Source organism: Solanum stenotomum, chromosome 12 (genome assembly GCF_019186545.1).
Source record: "Solanum stenotomum isolate F172 chromosome 12, ASM1918654v1, whole genome shotgun sequence".
Classification (NCBI taxonomy): Eukaryota; Viridiplantae; Streptophyta; class Magnoliopsida; order Solanales; family Solanaceae; genus Solanum; species Solanum stenotomum.
In genome coordinates, this window is record NC_064293.1 from 2685569 (window position 1) to 2712128 (window position 26560).

Consider the following 26560-nt stretch of genomic DNA (forward strand, 5'->3'; position numbering starts at 1 on the left):
CTAACATACTTATATGTATAAGTTGGTTCATCAATGTGATTCCCATCCTCAATCAATTAGATGGGATAACTTTCGGCTGTTCTACCTTAAAAACAGAGAAGATGACACATATTAAACACCAACGAGGACTAAACCCATACCAATAAGCACTGATGCCTACGTACTTTAGTAGCACCAACAATTTGGGTTGCAAGCCCAATGTTAAGCACAAGAGACAATCAGTGGTGTCACGAACCCACAGGATACCATAACATGAGCAATTTCAAACATATGACACATCAATTATAGGCACCTGAAGCATATCCCACAAAAATGTATTACCAAAATGAAAAGAAGGGATAGGCAGATTAGATAATCCGCATTTGTTTTCCTTTTTTCTCTCAATCTGTTTTGTTCATTAACAAGCACAAGGGGGTTGGGGGTTGGGGGTTGGTGGGTATTAGAGAAATAGGAGAGATTTATTGGGAGACGGCCTATTGTGTTGTCCAACCACAAGAGTAACAAAGGTCTGGTCTGAGTACTGGCAGAAGTAAGAAGAAATTCCACCAAGTACTTCCTCTACTTCATTTGCAATGACACTTAACCTTATCCCAAACTGTTATGTGCCTCTATTTCATTTTTACATGGCACAACTATTTCATTTTTACATGGCACAAGGCCCTTTAACGTATCCCAAATTGTTCCAACCACTTCACGAAATAACACAAATAACGTTGTGCATACCATTCAAAACTTCCGATGGCAAATTGAATTGAATTTAGTACATCGTAATGATGCAGGAATCTAAAACATAGTCAATAGTTTGATGTGGATTTTGAAGGAGAGAATTGGATCAAGGAGGGCAAGTAACCTCCTCTAAATGTTATGAATTTTACATACAGGAGATGTACTAATGGGGTGATTTTTTATTTCATTTTGTTGATCAAGTAAATGTGTTTCATTCATATACATGGTCAAATCATATATACAAGGGGTATACCAACAGGTAAAGAATCTACATGACATGATTCTCCACAAACTCCATCCAATCATCTATACAACAAGGAACTTTCTGTTTACACCAAAAAAAAAATAAGGGAACGGACACTACTCCTCAACTGAGAGAAACTTGACTCTACACCTTCAAAAGCTCTTATTTCTCTCTCCCAACTACCTACATCAAAACAAGTGGAACCACGTTCCAAGCCCTTCGTCTTGTTCTCCTTCTCCCACTCTTCCAACTTAACATCAACAACAACAACATACCCAGTGAAATCCCACTAGTTTCACAAAAATATCCCACTAAGTGGAGTCTGGGGAGGGTAGGGTGTACACAAACCCTACCACTACCTAGAGAGGCTGTATCCGAAAGACCCTAAGCTCAAGTGCATCAAACTCAAGTGAAAGAGGAAGAAAACAATGAAGAAAGCATATCAGTAAATATGAAAAGTAGTGTAACGTATATAAGAAAGGAACCAAGGAAAGACAACACTCTACCCCTATTAACCTCCTACCCTAATATGCAACCTCCACTTCTTTCTATATAGGGTCATATCCTCGGTAATATGGAGTTGCGCCATATCATCTAATTACCTCTCCACAATACTTTTTTTGGTCTATACCTCTAGACCTCTTTTGATAACCCTCTACAACTAGCCTCTCGTACCTTTTCACTGGGGCGTCAGTGCACCTCCTCTTCACATATCCAAACCATCTCAGTCTCGCTTCCCTCATCTTGTCCGCCACAAGGGTCACTCTCATCTTCTCCTGAATAACCTCATTCCTAATTTTGTAGATCCTAGTATGCCCACATATCCATCTCAATTTCTTCATCTCCACAACATGCATTTTCTGAACATGTGAGTTCTTGATTAGCCAGCACCCCAACTTAACATCAAATCTTTCAAAGATTTCGGTATTGCCCATAAAGTATCAAACCACCTTAAACATATCCTACCATGATCTCAAGTTGTCCCGCAAAGTAGAAGAAGATTATCCACGTCCTTGCCCGTCTCTTTACACATGTAACACCAACTGACACATACAACCTTCCGTTTTCTAAAATTCCGTTGTCAAAATTCCCCTCTACAATCTAGCCAAGTGAAAAGGCACACCGTTCTTGGCACCCTTGGAATCCATATTGCATTACAAGGAAAATTCAACTCCCTCCTAACCAAAAACTTCTCATAAAAGGACTTCAAAGAGAACAGTCCATTATATTTTGAGAAAGCTCCATTATTTTCCAATCCCCAACAACAAGAATCGGGATTATCAACTAGATTGACTTGCCTATGAAGTAAGGGTAACAATCTTTGAAACTCAGTTTACTTCCCAATCTTGAAATTCCCTTCTAGATCTCAATTCCAAAAAATCTCCACTTTGTGTCCCCCTAATTTGTTGGCTTGACAAGTCTCTTTGGCAGGACAATCTATACACATTGGAATTCATCTTCTAATAAAACGTCCCCACACCAATTATGTCCCTAAAAACAAACTCTCCTTCCGTCTCTGACCTAGGATGAGTTATATCCCCAAAAATAGCCCCATCCCTTCATGATAGGCAAGGTGATATCCCTGGTGCTTCAACCTCCTTTCGCAACCCCATATTTATCCGTTATCACGTGCCTTCACAAAGCATGTATTTCCACCCCGAACCTCCAAAGCCACTTACCACTTAGTTGTTTCTCATTTCTCCCCTTTGTTCTTTCCTACCATAGACGTTTTGTTAGCAATTGTCTTTTCATATCTGCTTCATTTGATATCTTGCTTTTTCTTTATGAAAATATTTTTGTATCACAGCCTCACTTCTTTTTTGTCATCATAGCCTTAGTTAATGTAGATAACTACAATCTACAAGTCATACTTTTTTTTGAAACTGGTAATGTTCAATACAAGTCATACTTAATTGTTAAGTTATGATATAAATCATTTTATATAACTTAAAATATGTTATCTAATACATTTTCTAAAGACACTTTTATCACAAGATTTATTACTAGCCAGGTCAGCATAAGTATTTAAAATTATCCACACTATACCAAATGTGGGATACAAATACAATAATTCATTTTGATTGTATCGTTAATATTCAATGATATTATTGAATTGTGTGACCATCTCATCTAAAAGCTTAGGTTGTTAGAAAGAGCACACTTCTATTTACTTGAGTATATTCCCAACATGCCTCTCACGTCCTGGCATAATACTTTTTCATGGGCTGGTATGGAGATTCTTTTTGAATCTGGTTTGCGGTAAGATTTGAACCTACAATCTTTGCCTACTCTAATATCATATTAAAGGCACGAATCTTGAGTCTAACTCAATACCAAAAGCTAGATCAAGAGTGAAGATTGCTCAAGCCATATGAGAATACCACACATCCCTTGACCAACTAATGTGAGACTTTTCAACTATCGAGCCATAATATAATTAAATAATTAAAATGTGTGATCCCTCTAACGGCATTATGCTGATACACTTTAACGTGGTATCAAAGTAAGACTCATCCCAATTTTTGGTTTCTCAATGTTGAGCCCCCATATTATATTGTTCACGCTCCATACGTTCAATCCTAGGCAGGCGAGGGGTTGTAAAAGAGACCAACGTCGGTTGGTTAAGAGATGGGTGATCTCTTTATATGGCATGGGCAACCCTCACCTCTTAAACTAACTTTTGGAGTTGAGTTAGGCCAAGATCCAGTTTTATAACATGCCATAAGAGTAGGCAGAGGTTCTAGTCCAAATTTCACCGCCACCCAAGCAAGAAAATAACAAAAATCCATGTGTTTAGCCAATGAAAAAGAATCAAATCAACACGTGAGCCAGCATGTCGAGACATAATATAATTAAATAGCAAAAAAGTGTGTTCTCTCTACCCGCTTGAACTTTTAAATAAAATATTCACACTTCTTCAACAACAGCATATCCATTGTAAGCCCACAAACGGGGTCTAACCCACATTTCTCACAAGTGGGTCTAGGGAGGGTGGTGTGTGTAGTCTTTGCCCCTACCTTTTGAAACTAGAAAGATCGTTTCTGATAGACCCTTGGCTCAAGTGAAACATATCAAAACAAGTATGGGAAGGAAATACAGAAGTATAGAGGTAGGGAAGGGAACAGTAATAACAACAGATAATACGATAACCAAATCAAAGGAAACAGCATGCAGCAACAACAAATGAAAAAGACTATAACAACAACAAGCATGACGAACAACACAAAAATACAATAAGCAAGGCTGAAGGAACAACAAATAGAAATAGAAATCTAAGAGTACGAAAACACAAGACTAATAATTGACTATCCACTACCCTTTTATCCTAATCCTCGACCTCCACACCCTCCTATCATGGTCACACACTTCAACAAATATTGAAATTCCTCCTTATCCGTAAAGCATGACTTCACCTATTTACTTGATTGATTGAGTTGTAAATTGTAAAATAACTGGAAGGGATAAACTACATTACCTTGGATGAATTATCTGATACGCAAACAGCAACCGATGCCCAAGGCGGAAGGTGAATATCGAAGTCCTTTGATGCTTTCGCCGCAAAAGCACCTATCCTGCTAGACGGTGAAGACAATCTTTGTACTATATAAAACCTATCAGTTCTCTTCGGAGGATGACTCCCATTGACCGCCTCGCTCAAGAATTCCAATGAAAAGGTATCAACGAAGGAATCATTTGAATCAGTCAATTTCAATTGTCTCAGAAGTGCTTGACGATGCCAAATGGTGTCACTGTTGTCAGAGTTCACGGAGCAGGAATATGTCTTCCGTGGCTCGGCCAAACCAACATCCCATTCATATATCTCTATTGATAATACACTCTTAAGAAAAAGTAGTGAGAAAACTCCTTCCTGATAAAGCTGTCCTAACATTGACGAGATATCATCCTCCAAGTAGCCTTGCTTGGAGAGCTTACTTCTAGCAGCCTGATCTGCATTTCTCAAAGGGAAACGGAATAAAGTTCCATGGAGAGGACTTCTCATGTCACAACCAAAAGCACAATATGGAGAAAACTGATCTTTGTACAGTGAGATGGCTGAAGAACTAACATACTCAATCCGTTTTCCAGGATTTGATGCTGAGACATTTGGAAGATAAACACCCTGGGGATCAAACAGTACAACATACTTTCCACTTACAAAGGATGGCAAATCAGTTAGATGATACACCGAGTTGAAGCCAACCCTGAAAGAAAAAACACCAATTCAAAGAAATGAGATGATTGCATTTGCCAGGAACTTAACAAGATTGAGGGGAAAAACAGTACAGCTTCCCCTCGACCTTTCAGTTATTTCCCTTTTTAAGCAAAAGGAGCAAAATTTTCTTCATTTTAAATTCAGTACCAAGTTCCCATTGTGAATTAATATGTTCCAAATTCAGATCAAACAATGGGAAAGACTCTTCTTCAGAATTACTAATTACTATTGCAGAAATCCTCAATTATAAGAAAAGAAAAAAAAACAGCAATATTTGGTATCAAAGGTTCTTTTGAAGAAAAATAAACAATTTCTATACTATAGCAGTTGATATGTCTGCACCTTCTTCAGAGAATTATAACTTACATCTCCTTGATTGGGATATAACTACTACTTAAAATTTTGACTGTAATAGCTTCTTTCTGGCATAGGTTCCTAATAATTTTAGTTGTTCTACACTTCCCTGAATTGCTTCCATGTGACCTCTGAATATTTGTACTCAACAGTAAACACAGACAAAATCACAAATTTACAAAATCAGCCTAGTACCAGTCCAGACTCCAAAACCGGTAATCTAGTTTAAGCTCTCATAATCTCAAGTAGAATTTTGCAATTTTAATATCAAAAATACTTGAGATAGCACTTTAGCACAAATTTGATAAAGTGGCATTTACTCAAGTATACACATTACGCATCCAATTACCAAATTACCAAAGTTCACATTAAAACCAACTAGTGAGGACAGATTGAATATATGAAATTACCCGAAGCGACCGGTTTTCCAGGCCTGGCCATGCTTGCCACTGCCACCAATCCTAGAAATACTAACAAAATCCTCTTCAGAGAAAATGGCATCGTTGTAAGCTAAAAGAGCAGGGCCTTGCCACTGTGCGAGCTTATCAGAGAGCAATGACTCGGTCCCGTGATTCCGGCGGTCAAGGCAGAGGCAAACTTTGGTAGCTCCGGCATCGTCGGCGTTTTGAATGAGCTCCTTAAGTACCGTAGTTCCCTCCGGATAATTCAACAAAACCTCTCGGATTCTCCGAGTTAGATCTACTTTCTGACCGAAATCTTCGAGGAGGATTGACTCCGGCGATGTAGAGTCCATTTCCCGGCAATAATTATTAGGGATCAAGTCAGAGGCAACCGCAACTTGTGAGTCAAGTCATTACAACAAGTAGATTTGATGTGCGAATCAACAATGACCGACTGAAGAAGAGGAACAATATATATATAAAAAATATAATATACTGTAATATTTTTATATTTTAGTAGTTTAGAATTAAGGGGTATAAAAATGAACGAGTTTTTGGCCAAAATCATTTTTAAACTATATCTCAAATTTAAACTATATTCTTAAAGTATTATTCTTAGCAGAAAACAACCTTCAAGTATTTAAAAATGTACAATTTTCATCCTGCTACTTGAATTTATCAGAAAACTAACAAATCTCACAAAAATCAAGTCATCCCTTCGTAATTATCATTCTTAGATACACCAAAAATACTATCGTGAACTTTTTCAGTAATTGAGTTTAGCATTATGCAATATCTTTTAATTTGATAGTTTTTTTTTCGTTTTTTTTCATGTAATTTCATATTAAAAATATTATTAGTTGAAATATGTTTCTTCTCAATTGAATATGCTAGAAGCAGCGTTTGCTAGAGACTTCCACTTCTAATAATGTAGAAAGAAACTCAAATGCGAGACATAATTGATATTTTGATCACTTCAATATCACATTGGTCCAAAAATTTATTGATCTAAATACAATTTGGCTATGAAAAAGGTAAAGATAATTAAGCTCCAACTTCTTTCCGTTACTAAATGAGAAAAAGAGCAGATCATGTATCCTCACACCTTCCAAACATTTTTTGTTTCAGTAAGCAATAGTGTATAAGATTTTTAACATTTTTTTCAGGAACTTCTTATAGCAAATAATGAAATTATGCAAGAAACTTTATTGATAGTCGCGTGAACTACTCATATTTTTGTAGGATCTCTTAGTTTTTTGATGATATCTAACAGAAGGACGAAAATTGTTCATTTTTAAATACTTGAATGATGTTTTCTGCTAAGAATGATAATTTAAAGATGTAGTTTAAGTTTGAGGTATAGTTTAAGAATGTTTTTGACCAAAAACTCAAAAATGAACAGCAAGTGTATATCAAGTGTTGAAATTAAAAAAGGTGATAAAGGTCAAAGCTTCTATTAATTAGGGATTAAGGGGTCGTTTGGTAGAAAAAATAAATAACGCAGGGATTAATAATGCAGGGTATATTTTTTTATCAAGTGTTTGGTTCATTGCTTCCCACCTCATCTTGTGTTTGGTTCATTGCTTCCCACCTCATCTTGTGTTTGGATTAAAACTCTATCAAAAAACTTCTTTCAAATTATACCCTTGAATTATTATGAAATTTTATATTTTATGTAATCAGGAAAAGGTAGATAATTGCAGGACAATATTATTTTTTATGGCCTTCTAACTAGCTAGGAGAAGAACAATTTTGTTGTCATGTTTGTTATTTTCTCACTTGAATTATTTGAGGGTAAATAATTGTCATCTTAATAAATTAATCACTTAAAACGTTAATTTTCAATTTAGAATAGATAGACCATCTACTTTAAACCGAAAAAATGGTAAACAATAGTAAAATCGAATAAATCATCTACATGTATACATAAAAATTGCAAGTTGTAGTTTTAAGTGTATGCAATTTATAAATTGTTCAAAATACAAATAAATAGAAACCACATATAAATCAACAAATAATATATTCAATTAAGATCACAAATGTCATGTGGTGATATATTCGTCTTTTCAATTAGTATATGTTAAACAACTCACATTTTAAATATTATATTGATATGTATTGCATTTATTTATCAACAAACAACTCTCTCTAAATAATAAAATTTGTAGGCCAATTTATTTTAATAAATTTACTATTACAAATATAAAATATGAAATCAAGAAAATAAATAAAATGATTTTAGGGATATTTTTTGTCTTTATATAGATAATCCATGGTATCAAATCAATGTATTACTAATACCACCAAATGAAAGGTATTAGTAATACATCCTATAATACCATGTAGGGTGTATAACTAATCCGTGAATTAGTTATACATAGGCCCAAAAATTCTACCAAACATAGTACTAATTAATACCATACATAATGCATTGACTATTTCTCTTAATACTTCCTACCAAACGACCCCTAAGAGTACGTTTGGCATTGTTATAAAAACTGCTTAATTTTAGATCGGAAAAAAAGGTCAAATTTTTTTCTAAACTATGTGAAATAGACCATTTATATACCCTTTGTTATATTTTTGGATCAAAAATGCCTCCGTTGTTATTCCCAAAGCCCACAAATACCTCAAGAGTTAGCATCCAAAATTTTAGTGACGTGGCAAGCCACGTGGGACCAACCCCTTCATCTAAGCATTGCCAACTAGATTTCCATTAAATTATGGGTCATTAATCCTGACGCAATTTATAACCTACCCGATTTTTAATATAATCAACCCTAACGCTATTTTCTCTCATTTTACGGATAGATTCATCCTCCCAAATCAAACCCTATTTTTATTTTTTTTGAAATTTGACAGGAGATCAACAACTATTATGGTCGCTTGTTGCAGTTAAGGTGTTGTTGATATGGTATGAATGTCGACCAGAAGGGGAAAGATTGAATCTTGAAAGACTGAGCCCCCGGCTAGCAAGATCGGGAGGGTTAATGTATAACAAGTTGTTGTACTTATTTGCTAATGTTGTTCAAATGACTCGGCTTTACTTAGTCTATTAGTAGAGGAACCAAACTAGATGAAAGAAACTAGATTAAGTGTGAGTGAATTGTGAGTTGCACTATCTGTTTTATTGTGTTGGCATGTGACCTCATTTAACTATCGAACTGTGAGTAACATACTATTAGTTCAAGTTTCATACCAGATTATTGAATTAGATTATTCTTAAAGTCCTTTCTTTATGCTGTCAGGGATTTTTCCTTGACGATGCTACTGGTTTATTAATGAACGGAGCCATTGATATTGATTCGGTGTTTGTTGCCTCCTTCCCAACAACACATCCCAATTTTGATTTGGCAAGACAAAATAATTGGTTTGATTTGGTAGGATGAATTGATATGTAAAATAAGAGAAAATCGGGTTAGAGTTGATTATATTAAAAGTGTAGGTTATAAATTGGGTCAAAATTAATGATCCATAATTTATTGGGAATCCTAGTTGACAATGCTTAGGTGGAGGCGGATGCAGAATTTTCATTGAGAGGGTTCGAAAAGGATGATTAAAAAAGCGAGCCATGAAAAATAAGATTAATATTTACTCGCTTCGTCATGTTCCTTTAATATTTCTTCCTACTTATGTTCTGCTTCATCGAGCCTTTTTAAAATTTATTGTGCTTTTAAGGGGGGAGGTAGTTATTTTTGAGTTGTAGCTTCCTTTCAAAAGTTGAAAACACAACTTTGTCAAAAAACATTTTTGAAATTTTTGACCAAACACAAATTAAATCTCTAATATTAACGGGATAAAAAAATCAAATTGATTAGCCAAACACAAAATATTAATCTACAAAAGTTTTTTTTTTCAAAAAAACACCTCTAATAAAACATACTTTTCATAATAACAAGTTTTATAAATTTGGCTATGTCACGACCCGAGCCTACACCCTGGACGTGGCCGACACTCGAAGACCATTCCTGGTCCCCAAGCGAACCTTCATCCTGGCTGACTACAAGTGGAAAACTGATTCAAGCATACAAAGCTTAAAAACTGAAATAAAAGTTCATAAGACTTAAATACAAACTTTAAGTCCAAAGAAAACTATGTATAATAAAATATATACAACTCGCCATAAAAAGGCAACTTTAGTCTTTAAAACATTTAACAAAATAAATGAAGACTTCTAAAACTCTACTGTCTATCTATGAAGCCTCTAAATGACAATGATGGAAGTCTGGACAATACCCACGACCTCCTAACAACTGAAAGTAAATGGAATCCTCCGGAAGCAATGAGGCTCACCATAGCTAACTCGAACTCTCGGATGTATCAACGAAGCTCCTGTTGATGATCCTGAATACCTGTGTCTGCATCATGAAAAGATGCAGGCCAAATGGCTCAGTACGTGGAATGTACGAGCATGTAAGGGGAATTCTAAAACATAAACATAAGCTTGAAACTTGATAAAAAGGAAACATACTTGCCTCTTTTCAATCTTACTCAACTCAAGGAATACTCCAAACTACTCAAACTTACTCAACTCAGAAGTACTCAAGGATAAGATACTCAACTCAGAGATTAGATACTCAACTCAAGGATATGATATTCGACTCAAAGATATGATATTCGACTCTGGATACTCAACTCTGGATACTCAACTTTGAATACTCAACTCAATATGACTGAACTCATTTCAATATAAAGCAATTTAAAACAAGTGCAATATAAAGAAACAAACTGTTTAAAAACATGCTGTGAAATCTGTGTGTATGCAAGGATACAACATAACTCTGAAATGTATATAAAAATACAATAAACTGATGTATATAAAAATACAATAACTTCTGTGGGAGTTTCTCTAACCGACAACCATCACATAAGAGCTATAGTGATGATACAGCGATCTACCTCACGCTGCCAGCGCATCCTATACCCGGCCAAAGGTATAGGACCTGAACTGCCTAATGGATCCACTAGTCTATTTCGAAAAAGGTTCATCTAAAAAGTATGACCCTTTTCTACCCATGGTGGCTACATGGTTTATGGAGGCTGTGAGTTGTCTAAACTCTCCCCCATATCGGTGCTCAATACTACTCCCAAAAATATACTAGCTCTTATGTTTTAAAAACATACTTCTTTCTGCTGATTTGAGATAATTGCTCAAAAACTTAGCTCAAAGGCTATCTTGGAAATCTCAGTTTCCCTGCTTGCTTCATTTAGAAAGCTATTACTCTTTTCTGAAAACTAGCCCGAAGGCCCTTTGGAAATCTCAGTTTCCGTTCTTATTTAAATGTGAAAACATTTATAAACTCTTTGGGAATACTTAGTCCCCATATACTTTTGAAGAAAAAGACTTCAAACTTTACTCTTTACTCTTTACTGAACTCAAAACTTAAGTCTTAAAACAAAGTTAAAACGTTTGTAAAAGACTTCTTAAAATATGGTTCATACCGAATTATGGACATGAACTACTCAATGCAAGGTTTTCAATAACCATAGATAGAACTCAAATACTTGGAACTCAAGAACTTCAATGATATTACTAATTTCAAGAATGCTCAACTCAGAGGGTTCGTGCGGAATTATAAGCATGAACGACTCAACTCAAAGACTCAAAGATACTTCTCTTCTCAAGACTGCTCGACTTATAGGATTCATGCGGAATTATGGGCATGAACAATTCAACTCAAAGACTTTATGGGTAACATGTAATAGTCCCATGCTTAGAAATATAATCTCAAAGGGGATTAGGAACTCAATACTCAAGACTTAGAACTTGAAGATACTACTCCTCTCAAAGATACTCAACTTCTGGAGTTCATGCGGAATTTATGGGCATGAACGACTTGACTCGTAGGTCTACATAACATTATGAAACTCATGTATGTGACTCTTCTCATTCTCTGACTTACTTCCTCAAAACTTAGTTCAAATCGATAGTTGATCTCAAAGGATTCACAATTGAACTCAAAGGCTTCCTTGAACTCTACTCTTAACTCTCTCTTGAATTTGAATTATGAATTCAAGAGTTATGATTCATGATATGAAGGATCTCAATAACAATATAGCTATTCGATAATTAGGAATATAACTTTTAAAAGAAACGTGAATTCAAGAACTCAAAATCAACTTATCTCAAGAATACTCAAATCTAGGGAAAGTTTCCTAGATTACTCTTTTACTGATCTGAAAGTAGATGTAGGGTGTGAGGACGAACTAGTCCAACACTATGATAGCCTTACATACCTAGAAGAACAAGATTATTGAAGAATCTTGAAGAATCTTTAAGAATCTTGAAGAAGAACTTGATTAGAAGCCTTGAAACCCTAGCTTGAAGGTAAACAATCAAGAAGACCTTTCTTGAGATTCTCGAGTTAGTTTCTTAAAATCTCTATAGCCAAAAATTATGATTTTCATGAGTGAAGATGAAAATCTGATTGTTTTGAGCTTTTTATTAGTCAAGAAATTCGTTGATGGTTTTCTTGGAGGTAAAAAGACAAAAACCGATTATTTTCAATATTTTCCCGTCGGCTAATTCGTAACAGCACTGTATAGGTTACTAAAATAGTCATAACTTTTTACTCAGATATTGGATTGACGCGAAATTGGTGGGGTTGGAAAGTAGATTCAATTACCTTTAATTGAATAGGTTATGGCTCACGTAACTCTTAATATTCTAAGAGATATGATCATTTAAAGTTGACCTAAGCAGAATCTTACTTCAAAACTTAATGAAACTTCAAGAACACTTATCAAGAACTCATCAAGAACTCTAATCTTTAAATTTCAAGAACGAAATTACGCTGAATAAATCATGATTGGCGTGTGGGTGAAAGAACCCAATACTATGGAAGCTTACATACCTCTTAGGGCTTAATCCCATGGTGACAATCCGCAACAACTCTCAAGCATCTCGACGAACGCTTCGATCCTCTCTTTTCTCCTCTTTTCTCTTCTTCTTTTCTCTTCTTGAACTCTCAACTAAAACCCTAGGTGTAAACTAGGATTATAAAACTGAACCTAATAGGATTAGACCCTTAAGACCTTACTAAAAATGAATTAAATCTGATTTGGTAAGGAAAAGACCAAAATACCCCTCTCTATTTTCGGCTAACCTTCCTTAACTGGTCAGCCTATCTTAAAAAGGTCATATCTCACTCATCCGACCTCGAAACTTAGCAAACTCAGCGGCGTTGGAAAGATAATTTAAAGATCTTTGCTACGGTATCTGGTAGCACACCTAATTCATCCTGAGATAGGAATTATGGTCGTTTGAAGTTGACCCAAAACTCATACTTAAGCATAACTTGCAAAATTTCAGATTTTGCTATTTCCAATTTAATTCTTTTTGAAACTCAAGGTGCTACATCTAGTGACCTTAACACTTAAGAAATTTTAAATTCCTAGGTAAATTCTCACTCACTATGAAGAACGGTTCGAGTCTTAGTTCGAAAAATTTTCTGGGGTGTTACAGGCTAAGCTTGTTGTAACACTTCGGATTTTGGAAAAGAAGGAAAATAAATTTTTGGGTTGCAGGTGTTGACACCTAATTTTGACCCTCCATTCTCTAATTCATTATTTTCGAGCTTCTAATTTAATAACATATCAAATTATTCTTTTTCACAATTATTTTTACTACTACAACTATTTATCTACTAAAATTATATATTTTATTATTGAAATTACTATTATCATTTTTATACCTTCTTAAAATAATTAATTGTTGTATCCCTTTTTTTCAAATTTCTTACTTATTTAATTAATTATAAATTCTTATTTTGTATTTATATTTTATATTAGCGTAAAGTTGTAATATTCATAGTTTATTATATAAATTATTAGTTATCATATTTTAACATATATTATGTTAGTTATTAAATTAGAAGGCTAAAATAATTTAAAAGAAGAAAGGAAAATCAATAAATTCTTAACTAGCCTATTTATTCTAGCACGCTTCGGTCCATATTTTTGCCCAAATGTTAAGGCCCATAATACTCCTTAATCCTAAACATGACTTAACTCTCCAAATTGTCTAGCTAACGCGCCTCTCTCACGATACCGACTCTTTTGTCTTCTTCATCATTTTCAGAAAGTTCCAAGCTCTTTTGTCCATAGATCAAAGTTTTGCCTCTCCATTTTCTAGTAAGAATATCTGTCTCTCACTTAATTTCTCCAAGTTCTCTTTTTTTCTTTTCTGATTCTACCTGTAAACTTATCCAGTGAGTCCAACATTCGAGTTTGATCAAGTTCAAATTTTGAAATTCAGAACCCACCAATGCTTGGCTTAGAAGTCTTAGATTTCTCTATAAATACTTACTCTTTCAGTCATTTCAAGGACGTTTCTGGCTGAAAAGCACCAAAAAAAACTACAACTTATCTACTCTTAACAATGTTCTTCTTTTTCAAGAAGGAAGTCTTCTCTTTCACTATTGATCTCAGTCCAGGCTCTTAAATCTTAGCTTATTCAAGTTTGGAGGCGTTGGAGTTTGAGTGTAGATCCTTGATCGACGACCCAACTTTACTGCTCCGCAAAATGTAATATTTGAAAATATCATATTATAGTGTATAAAACATGTAATAGTATTTTTTTTTCTCTGTTTGAAGCCCTGTTATTTCTTAGGAGTTTTCTGCTTCTTTTACTGTTTAGGTGTTGTATAATTCTCTTCTACGTTTTAGTATGTTGCTTATGTTGAAATATCAGGTTTAAGTTCTGTTTTAGAGCGCTTTTCCTATAACCTATATATCGGGATGCATGTTATGACTTTCAGATATTTTTATGATTCTTCATGGATTAGTTTACCGAGTACTCTATTTTGTTTAGTATTTGCTGCTATAGAACCTTCATAATGTAACATTTTCTTAGCTTGGATAAATACCATTAAGTATGCAAGTAAATCAACTTATTTTGGTTTATATATCATTCAATTATTATTTTTTCTTTAAGCCTATATGTTATGCAGTTCAAACCATTAGACCTCTGCTTATTGTGATCAGACACAAAAAGAAAAAGAGGTAAAGAATTTCATTTTTTAGCTTTGTACAAAACTTGATTTAGGATTCTCTTCTCCGTAAAAATCAAATATATTCATGTTATACACATTTTTTTGGCTTATCTATTTTATCATCTTTGTTATGAACCTCTGTTCTTATTTCTTAAAAAATCAGGTCTTGATAGTAACTTTATTTGGTTTAGTTGTGATAATGGATGTCAAGAAATGTATTTGAGTCCCGTTCGAGATACGTATTGATTTGAAATCATGTTTCCCTCTTAAATATTAATTTTGTTTTAGGATTACATGTTTGCATGAAATATGTTATCTTTTCATTTCCATTTTTAGTTATTGTTATTTTTGTATAGAAGTTTACATAAAATTCTATGTTCAATTCTCTCAAGATAACTTTTGAATTAGTTAGCTAATATATAAGATTTATGTGAACCTAAGTACCGTGTTTACTGTGTGTTTCTTGGTTCCTTTTTTATCTGAATATTTAATAAATGCAAGGAATAACAGCATGTTCTTTCATCTTTACTTAATAAATATAAAGCATGTATACGTATTTAAATAACTTAAACCTATATCTTTAGATTTGTCTTTACATTTTGTTTGAACACTGGTCATTAAAAGAGACTTGTTAGAAATCCTTATGCATCTTAAGGGGTACAACTTGGGTTTGAAATCTACTCCTTTTGGTTCTTTTATCTTTAGCATAAAAATTTACCCTCTACTCTTTATTTACTCTTTATTTTTCTTTGCATGTACACCATGGGGAGCAAAAATGAAGTCTTGATTCAAGAATCTAGCAATTCTGAGTCTCATCGACTCGGTGCTACCTCTCATCCGAGCAAGAAGAAATCAACATTTTATATTCTTAAGTCATACCCGATAGCAAAAAAGTAAGCAATATGCTTGGGATGCCTATGACGTCCCTTTCCTTATTCCTTATGTCTAATTTTTCATGATCTTGATTTATTAATGTGTTTAGACTTATTTTCATGGTTTGGATTATGTATTGAGACCTAGAGTTAACATAAGAATCAACTAAAAAATGCTAGTTAATTACTTGATATCTTGTCTAACTAAATACTTAAGTTGGTCTTAAAAATCTAACTTCTCAAATATTTTCTTAACCTTGAAAAAGATTTTAAATGACTTCTTATAAATTTACTCCTATATTTAACCAAAAATATTTTAAGAGAAAATGGTCAAATATCCCCTCAACCTATTACCCGATTCTCAACTACACACTAATACTTTATGGGGATCCTATTACCCCCTTGAAGTATTTTAAATGGAGATATTGACACCCTTAAATGGTGATATGACATAGCAAGTGTATTCACTTTCCTATTAGCAAGTAAGTGTGAGGAAAAAAAGGAAGTCAAAATTAATTAATTTGACAACTGTTTTTTTGTGTGTGTGATTTTAGTTGATTAAGTTTATTAATTATTATAGTATCTAATTATTATTTCTGCATCTTTTCATACTTTCATTTTTAATTCACAAAATACTTTTCAGTAGCAACACCATTAAAATCTTCCCCTAATTTTAGACAGAACAACAAAAGAAAGAAAAAAGAACGCTTCAATTTCTTCACCTCGGGGGAAAATATTTTAAGTTCAACCTCGAAAGATAAAATTACAGCTTCCCTCGGAGACATCTTTTCGTTTACAGTAGTAATCAAAGTTTCTTGACTGCAATTGAAAGTGAGTATTAGAATTTGAGATTTCTCAAGGAAAATTTCATCTTCAAATTCTTTGAGAAGTGCAATTGAGAACCAATGGAAAAATAACTATCTTCAGAGATAACGATGATAGCAAATTTATCAAATTTATCAATAACAATCAAACTTTATGCAAATAGATGATTGGAAAGACATTAAAAAAAAGGTCAAAGGTTGGTAGATATGGTGTGGACTGAAGGAGATGAGCCATCTAGGAACAATGAAGAAAAAAGAAGAAAGAAGATTTAGGAAGAAGGAGAATGATAACGAGATTTGGTAATGGTGATTAGGGCAAGAATGGTGGAGAAAAATTGGAATGATTATTTTTCTTTTTTTCTATTCTGAAAAGAATAGGCGTGTGTATTACACTAGGCAACAAAGATTTGGGGGTGGCGTTTTAAGGGTATTAATGTCTTAGTTTAAAATATTTCAGGAGGGTAATAGGACCCTCGTAAAGTATTGGTGTGTAGTTGAGAATTGAGTAATAGATTGAGGGGGCATTTGACCATTTTCTCATATTTTAAATAAGTAACATTTATTCAAATTTATTTAGGCACTCGGGGAATTTTTTTTATTCTATTTTGTTTTAAGTATTAGTACGTCAAATACTTTGGTTATGATATACAAATAATTTATTTTTGTGTTCGTGCTTAGGCTTTTCAAAAATAATGGATGGAGTTGATTTTACTTCCATATTAAGAGAAAATGGTTGAATTTACAACCTCATTTAATAAACTTGAATTTACGTAAAATAGTTTTTTTTCAACAATTAAATGTCTAAATATTTATTTTCATAAATTTATATTATAAGTATTCTATATACATATTACATACCACTTATCTACTTAAATGAAGTTTAAAGTCTAAATTATTTTATTATGTGCTACTTTTCTTAAAATATTTATAATACGTTAATTCTATTGATTATGTCATATTTTTTAAGGTTTTTATTTTTATCATAAATAACCTAAGTTTGGCCGGTAATCGTGTTTAATGAATCTTAAAGGATGCTTAACCCCTTCCCTTTAGGATAAATTAGAACCTTTATCTAGAATCACATAAGTTAATTATCATTAAGGAGTTAATTTTTAGTATTACTTAGTTAAATATTTAGGTGTCCTAATTAACCTTAAAAAATAATTAGGTGGCGACTCCTTAAGTCAATTATTTAGGAATCACCAATATGTCGTACACTAATTGAGTTAAAATGGGGTATAATAACTTGACGACTTCGCTGGGGATTTTAAGTTCTAAACCATAACAAACTTAGGTTTTTAATTAAGGCTTTTAGCATTTGGTTGTTGTTTGTTATTGTTTGTTTTATTTTAATTGCTTAAATATTTTATTTATCATGTTTTATGTGATACAAAATTGCTTATTTGTTACTGTTTTATATAAATTATTTATTTGTTAGTGCTACATATAAATTGTCTTTTCGTTCATACTTTCTCCAATTCTTAAAAATTCACACTATCACACATACATGTGAGCACCCGTAAATTTCTTTCAAAATCTCAAAATTTAGGAGAGTTGGCGTATGCCCGCGTGTTCGGATCTTTTTCCGTCTAACCGCGTAGCCTTTTCACTCGAGTTGTCCACTCGGGAACCTTGTGTCTAGTAAACCCACTCTTAATCTATTCAGGATAGAGCTAAGCTAACACATTTTACGGTACATGCATCATGTAAATTTAAGAGACTTAATATCCTTGGTATATTAAGTTCATTAGTCAACTTTATCCAAATGTCCAAGTGGATTCACAACCCCGAGCGACTCTTATCATTTATGTGTGCATTATTTGAAAAATAGTTGTGCCAAAATATGGACCGTTTGTTCTAAATTAATTAAGCTTTAGGAGGGAGGTTATTACTAACCCTTTTGTGATGCAAATAGTTATGAAGATCAGATCTCAAGCTTTGGCCTATGGATATTAAACCACAAGCATAAGAACTTTTTTTTTTATATCTAATAAAGCTTAAGGATATTTTTTGTATTTAACTTTGAGAATAAATTCGTTTAATTATTAAAGAGCAATGTAATGACATATTTTATCACATTTAAATTTCAAATGCGCGTTAGGCCTACATTTGGCATAAAGAGGTCACATATATATTATGACGCATCAGTTAATATATTTGTGTTATGTGCTTCGCAAATATTTGTTTGCTTACTTGCTACGTGACTTATATGAATTTATTTGCAACATGATTTTAATTGATTATTACTAACATCATCTTTGTTTTTCTTATTTTTTTCAGAAGAGAAATTATCTTGCCTTTATCTTATTCTTTAATTTAATTGATACATGTTGCATTTTTACAAATTCTTATGTCGTGTTCATAAATTATTTAGTTTTATATTAATACTAGGTAATTTATCCGCGCTTCGCGCGGGCATAAATAATATTTTTAAGCTTTTGAATAACCTTTCCAATAACCGACTGTTATAAGAAAAAAAATTAAATTTTAGTAGGTTTTAAGAACATTTTAACAAAAATTATATGATTTCATATTATCACATATCTCAAGAATAGTAAATATATATGAATGATTAAAAATATCTTGATATCTAATCATTTTTATCTTTTACATAATTTATCATAATATATGTTTGATGATATAATTGTCTTGTTAAAACTCAGTGTTGTTTTTATGTAGCGATTAAACATAATTTTTTCTATTTTTTTGTACATGAAAAATATAGAATCTGATAATTTTATGGTTAGAATAACTCCTTGTGAAAAAAAATATGTAAAAGTTTGTGATAATCAATATTAGTTATAAATAAGTTAAGACCGTTAAAAATGTATATCACAACAACATAAATAATTTTTTTAGAGACAATCTACTTGTCTGAGATCAAACATTCACCACTTTTCGTGATTGTTACTTTGTTACTCTAACAAAATTTATAGAAGGAGAAAAATAAAAGTGAAACAACAATAAAATAATATTGTTGACCCTTTTAGAAATTCTATCTTCATTAAACTGTTGCTCTAAAGACCCTTCTAGATGCTTCATCAATGCAACTTTACGACTTTTTCAGAAATATGTATGTATAATTATTGCATTATGAAAGTATAACTAGATCAAAATGTTGGATTCTAGACTCATGTTAAAGAAATATTCTCGAACATTAAAAAAAAGAAAAATGAGCCTAACTTAGATAACTCAAATGCTCAAAAATGACTTGGGACATAAAGGACAACAAATCTATATTAATAGACATATCTTTTGTGGCTTAAGATATTACTTTTATTTAGAGTAGGTTTTGCTTCATATTCTTCAAATTAAGCTTGCCGAAAATAGTCATAACTCACACAAAAAAATTTAGAAGAGCTGAATGAGAAGGAAAAAAAAGAAAAACATTTAAAGGACGAAAGTTTTTTCCAAGTGAGATCATACACATACCAAACGAAAAATAATGAATACAATTTAAGGAGACAACAAAACAATGAGAAAAAAATATACATCAAATGGAGTAAACTATGAGATATCCAATGATGATAACAAATCATTTTAACTAGAAAAAGTTCTCATGTTTTGAAATAACATACCTCAAAAAATTGACTAACACTTCAATACTCATAATATCCACTGATAAAATTTAGTAAAAATAGATAACAACAACGTAAAAACAAAAAAATTTGGGCATGCAAAGTTATTTACTCTCAGAGGATTTTCTAAAGAACACAAAATCTCATCCTTGTATGTGAAGAAATGAAGTTGTTGATGAAGAAATTAGATATTTATAAGGGTTTTTTTTTGTACCTTCAATAATTGCAGTAGAAAAAACATGCTTGAATACTCAATTAACATTTGTTATTTAATCTATACTAATAACTACTTGTAACAATAATTTTGTAGAAACATAAACAACAAAATTTAAAGGATGTACTAAAAAATAACAATTAATAATATAAGCATAAATTAATGACTGTAAAAAACTTACCAGGATCTATAACAATAGAATGAAACAGAATGGAAAAAATCGAGCCCACTGAATGCACAGTGTCCCCTTAAGAAAATTATTCCCTCTAGTACCCGAGATTTAAAGAAATAGATCCTCTCAGGATATAATGATTCTATTTACCAGTGTATTGATACAAAAACAATGGTGTCAGTGAGTCATTCAACAGGAGCAAAGTACAAATTTGTTTAATTGTCCAGAAGAAGAAGTTCAAAATTTTCATTATTTTAAAATAAGAGGAAATTCCTCTATTTATAGACAATAAAAAGTAGTGTGAACAAATGCTTATTGTGTCTAATCGGAAATGTCACAACTCTTTGGAAAGTTACAACCCTTCGGAAAGGTCACAACCTTTCATAAAAGTCACAACTTTTCATAAAAGTCGCAACTGTTCATAAAAATTGCAACTTTCCATAAAAGTCACAACTCTTCATAAAAGTTACAACTTTCCACATAAAAGTCACAACTTTTCATGAAAGGGGAAGGCTAGTTTTGTAAATAAAATAAATTAAAAGGGAATCCTGGTTTGTGGTGACGCCACATAGGCGGGCCTATGATTCTCTTTTATATATATATATGATTTCCGCGCTTAGTGCGTTTTTATAAATCTAAGGCATCTATTAGGCTCATATCATTCTAGGCTTGCGCAAATTTTTAATGACCTTGTTTAAATTTTTTCTTAGGTACCAAAACTCACTTTCTTCCTTTAAATTTGGGAAAATGCATAAGTACCCCCCCAGCCTATGTCCGAAATCCCAGAGACACACCTAACCTTTACTAAGGTCCTATTACCCCCCTGAACTTAATTTATCTATAATATTCTACCCCTTTTCGGCCTACGTGGCACTATCCTAAAAAAAATGTCAACATGCGTTGGGCCCACAAGACAGTGCCACGTAGGCCAAAAAGGGGTAGAATATTACATATAAAATAAGTTCGGGGGGGTAATAGGACCTTAGTAAAGGTTAGGTGTGTCTCTGAGATTTCGGGTATAGGCTGGGGGGGTACTTATGCATTTTCCCTTTAAAATTTACCAAATTTGATTTCTTCCTTTGATTTTCTCAATATTTGTATCCATGACTTGGTTTAAGAATTTTCTTCATAGTTTTTAAAAAATTGGCATAATTGTTCATCATTAGGTGTGATATTTTTTGCCCATTAACACTCCAAATTTTTATGGACTTGTGCCAAAATTCGCTCTTATAAATCTTTACCTTTCGAGCTCTTTCAAGTCCCTCCTTTACGGATATAATCCTATCTTTCTAACGATAAACACTTTTTTTACTAGTTCCGCATTTCGTAGAATCTATTTAGCATTCGATCTACGTTATAGAACTTTTACTTATGTTTTCAATATCTTCCAATTTTCACATTATTTGTTGCTTCTTAATTTGGTAGATTCACACAATCTACCAAATAACACTTGCCGATATTTATTCAATTGTTCTCCATCAAGTGCAATACTGCTTTAATTCAAGATAGTCGTACAATTCTTTTACACACTAATCCCAAGTTTTGGCATGCGAATTGAGGGGAAATCTCATTGGTCTCTAATTGTTTGATACTACTTCCATCTTTGACATTTTTTTTTAAAATCCGCCAATACTAAAATAGAGCTTAAGGTCATTCAAACCTTCCAATTTATCAATTCCAACTCTTGTGTGCTCGATTAACCATAATTTCCTTAATCTCGAGTTTTTTCATCAAGTTTGGTTTATTATTAATTTATTCCTTAAATAGTATCCCTTATAGGATTAGATCTCATTGGTTTTTAAATGCTCTACTCTTGACCTTTCGCTTACTTACTCCGCGCTTTTCAAATATTTCACTTTTCTTCCAAAGGTTGACTTAAGTTGAGAATCAAAGGGACAAACAAATTCAAGGACGACATGATCGACCGAATTGTGATCGACTTAGTTTGAAGATGAGTTGAATTGTGAAGAAGCCGAGTCATACCAATAAAACTACTAAGCTTGAGGGAAAAATGGCAAAAATGGAACAAGAAATTGATAGCTGATGTTAAGAACTCTTCCCATGAAAATTCATTGGATTACAATCTTAGGGACTCCTCCGATGAAGACTTAGAGGGATACTCTTATATTCACACAACTGGATATCCCAACTTTGATGGTAATGCTCAACACTCTCCAGACATGCATCCACTTTCACAAAATGAGGCATTTGACAATTCAGAGAATGGTGGAAGACATTTTAATACCGAGACTAACCAAATTTCCTTCACAAATGAGCTTGCTTCACAACCTTGGACAAATTTGATTGAGATGAAAATTGAGAACGAGACACCTTATAACCTTGTTGATATTCCAATGTATGATAAGACATGTCTCCCCTAGAACCACTTGAAGGCATATCTTGATTGGTTAGCAAGCATAGGTAATGAATTTAATATGATACTTTTTGTTAGGACGCTTACAGGGCCAGCCTTTATGTGGTATGCAAACCAAGACACAAGGAAATGATTCTCTTAGGTCGATATGGTCAAAGATTTTATTAAGCAATATGGGCCTCCTAACAGTGCATCTAAAGGGTGTGGTTTGTTGAAAAGGAAATCTATAGAGTCTCCTGAGGGAATGAAAGGACATGAATCTCAAAAGAAAGTAGCAGAATTAACTTTGGGGCATTATTGTTTGAATGAGGCACAATCTAGGAACAAAGGGAAGACAATTGTCACTGAAGCACCAAATATTCCTCCACTAATGCCTGAAGCGAGAAAAGCTCAAACTGTCATCCCTTTGAGTGAACCAATTTCATTTATATTCGAAAAGTTGATATCATTAGAAATTTTACAACCAAAGCCTCGTTAAATTCCTTTGCATCCTTTAAACCCAGCCAAACAATGTGCTTTCCATTCAGGCATGTTAGGTCACATAGTCGACGAGTGCCAGCGTTTGAAAGAAGAAATACAAAAGCTATTGGATAGTGGCATGATCATTCAAAGGCATGTAATTCGCCCTAAGTTTGTTTGGCATCAACTTTCAACCGTCATGCCGACGTCAAGTCACAATCAAGCAATTTATCCACAAGGTGTCAATCCAGTTCCTCCTTACAACCAAGCAACTGTTGGGTAAAAAATTATTGTGTCAATTTTATCATTTCAGCATCTTCTGCAAGCTATTATGATCTAGATGAACATAGTACAAGGAATAATTTCATTTAGAACAACCATTAGGCATATGAGGGCTTTCTCAAAAGATGACTTTTAAGAGGCATAAAGCACGACAATTAGTTTTTGTGTATCATCTTTTGAAAAAAATTATGTTTTTGCGAGCTTAAGTGATCAATTTTTTGTATGTTTTGAATTCCTTTTTATGTAAGGCGAACTACGCTTGACTTGATTTTCTTGGTGGATTCGTAGGCAGCCCACATAGGGACTCGATCATTTTAAACTAGAAATTTCAGTATATCTTTTGCGTGTAATTGGAACTCGTTCGACCTGATTTCCTTGATGGATACGTAGGCAGCCTATATAAGGCTCGGTCAGTTTATTATAAAATTTTAGTATTCCTCCGAAGAAGGAGAATGAAGCTGGGGGAATAATATTGGCATGCAATTGAGATAATTTTTGGAAACACGTCAAAATTTTCCAAGAATAAGGATCAATTTGAAGTCAAGATTTGATGCTCGACATGAGTCAACCTTTCCCTAAATCAAATTTTCTTTCCTTCCACTTTCACCGTTAAAGCCTACGGGCTAATAACTCACTTTCATCCACTCGTCTTAGACTTATATCTTTGCCTCAAGCCTAAAATTTTTATTTTTTACAAAATCACAAGCATAAACTATTTTATCTAATAGTTTATTATTTTTGCATTTATTTCATGTATTCTCATGCACTAACAATTTATTTTTGTTTTTATAGTTGTGTTTCTTCTTTAGAGGTTGCCTAACATTGAACACTGTTTTGGTGGCGAATCTGCGTTAAGGATGAAACTATAATGGCAGACAAATTGAAAGAATTCAACATCGGCGTGAGATTAGTGGAAGGACAAAATAATGATCGTGAGAAGAATGTGGTTCGAAGAAAGAATCTTGTCAATCTAGAAACTACATTTAGCCCACTTCCTACTACTACTAAAGCTTCCAGTGCAACTCGTAATATTTGTTTAAGGCGGAATGGTCTGGTGGACCCTTACACTTGTATCAGTTTGTATTTTGAACCCTTCTACTTACACTTTTGTCATCTAGACCCTTAAACTCAATAAAATACAATTTAACAAACCCCTATGACCGTTGACCAGGCTTATGTGGCAGTAAGATGTCTGAGTTGGCAAAAATGTGTAACTACACGCCTATTAAGGCGAGTGAGGAGCATTTTTACTAAAAAAGTATTTAAAATTATAAAAATATATATATTTTAAACCATTAATTAAAAAACTCCTTCTTCTTCACCCATTACACCTCATTTTCAGCCATATTCATCCCTTGCCCAACCCTTTTTTTCTTTTTTTCCACAATCTATTTTTCGGCTAGATCTAGTGTGTTGGCTTAGGTTTGTTGGTTTTGTGAGGTTGGAGAAGGAAAGGAAAATGGTCGTGACGTGTGGCGGAGATGAAGGCAGGTAAAGGAAGGAATATGAGTGGTTTTGCCGGCAACAATGGCGACGGCGGTGATGGTTTGGGCCATGAAACAGTGGGAAGGGGAGAAACTATAATGGGTAGATTTCGACGAGTTTCACGGCATAGGTTGGTGTGAAATTATATTTGTAACCAATTTGGGGTGTGAGGATTATGAAAAGTTTGGCCAGATCTGGTTGTGCGGTGGCCAAATCTGGTTTTGCGGTGGTTTAGGTTGTTGTTAATGTGGAGATTGGAGGAGGAAAGAAAAATAGTGATGGTGTGCGGCGGAGATGAAGATGGGTGAGGGAGAAAGTATATGTGATTTCGCTGGCAAAAATGGCGACGCCGCTGGCGATGGCTTTCTTTTGGTCGTGAAATAAGGAGAATTAGAAATGCCAATAATAAATTAAAATGTTATTAATTTACATTTTATTAAATTATTTTGGTTAATAATTTTAAAAAATAGTTATGAAATAATTATGATGTGGCATTAATATATTTGATGTGGATATGACATGTCAATTATATAAAGGAGAGTGAGCTACACACATGGTTGGAGGGGCTTAAAAGTCTCATTTTAATTGAGTTTAAGGGTCCAGATGACAAAAGTGTAAGTAGAAGGATTCAGAATACAAACTGATACAAGTATAAGGGTTCACCAGACCATTCCGCCTTTGTTTAACCATATCTCCTCACCCAACTTCTACCTATACAATCTCTCATAAATATCATCAGTATTCACTATCAATCCCAATAACTTTCAAGTCACCATGATGTTAAATATTTATCCTCCTATAATTTTATTTCCTTACAATGAAAACAAGCACGAACAATTAGCAGCTCATCTATATTCTAGACGTGAGAAGGATTTTCAGCTAATTTTCCATGAAGATTTAGGAAAAGAGCTCCACAATATGAGAAAAGCTTTTGATGAAGCATTGCGCTCAAGAATTTGCCATGCGTGCATCCAAATATTGAACTTTCGCCAGGGTACACACTACCTAAGTTCAATACTTTCAATGGGAAATGAAATTCCGTCGCTCACTTGAAGGATTATTGCAACAAATTAGTTGGTATTGGACATGTTGAAACCATACGAATGAGATTATTCATTCAAAGTTTATCAGGATTGACACTTGTTTGGTACACCAGTAAAGACTTTAGCAAATGGCATACATGGGAAGATATGACCCGTTACTTCGTAAAATAATATGAGTTCAATAATGGAAATGAATTGCATATAGAAGATTTTCTCAAAGTTAATAAAATGTCGCATGACTCTTTTCAAGAATATGCCATACGTTGGAGGTTAGAGGCTTCAAAGATATATCCTTCGTTGCCCGAAGAGGAATTGATCTCAACCTT

At 33.4% G+C, this 26560-nt stretch overlaps 2 protein-coding genes across 3 annotated transcripts in view; one reads left to right on the forward strand and one right to left on the reverse strand.

Moving 5' to 3' along the window:
• Nucleotides 1-6379, reverse strand: part of LOC125846584 (uncharacterized) — a 48184-nt gene extending 41805 nt beyond the window's left edge. Inside the window, exons 1-2 of the mRNA XM_049526109.1 lie at nucleotides 5948-6379; nucleotides 4446-5172 (exon numbers count right to left, since the gene is read on the reverse strand). Coding sequence (XP_049382066.1) covers nucleotides 4446-5172; nucleotides 5948-6291 — 1071 coding nt within the window. The 5' untranslated portion in view covers nucleotides 6292-6379. The remainder of the gene's footprint in view (nucleotides 1-4445; nucleotides 5173-5947) is intronic.
• The window catches only part of LOC125846589 (uncharacterized), a 656804-nt gene that overhangs the window by 254512 nt on the left and 375732 nt on the right, over nucleotides 1-26560 (forward strand). The window lies entirely within an intron of this gene.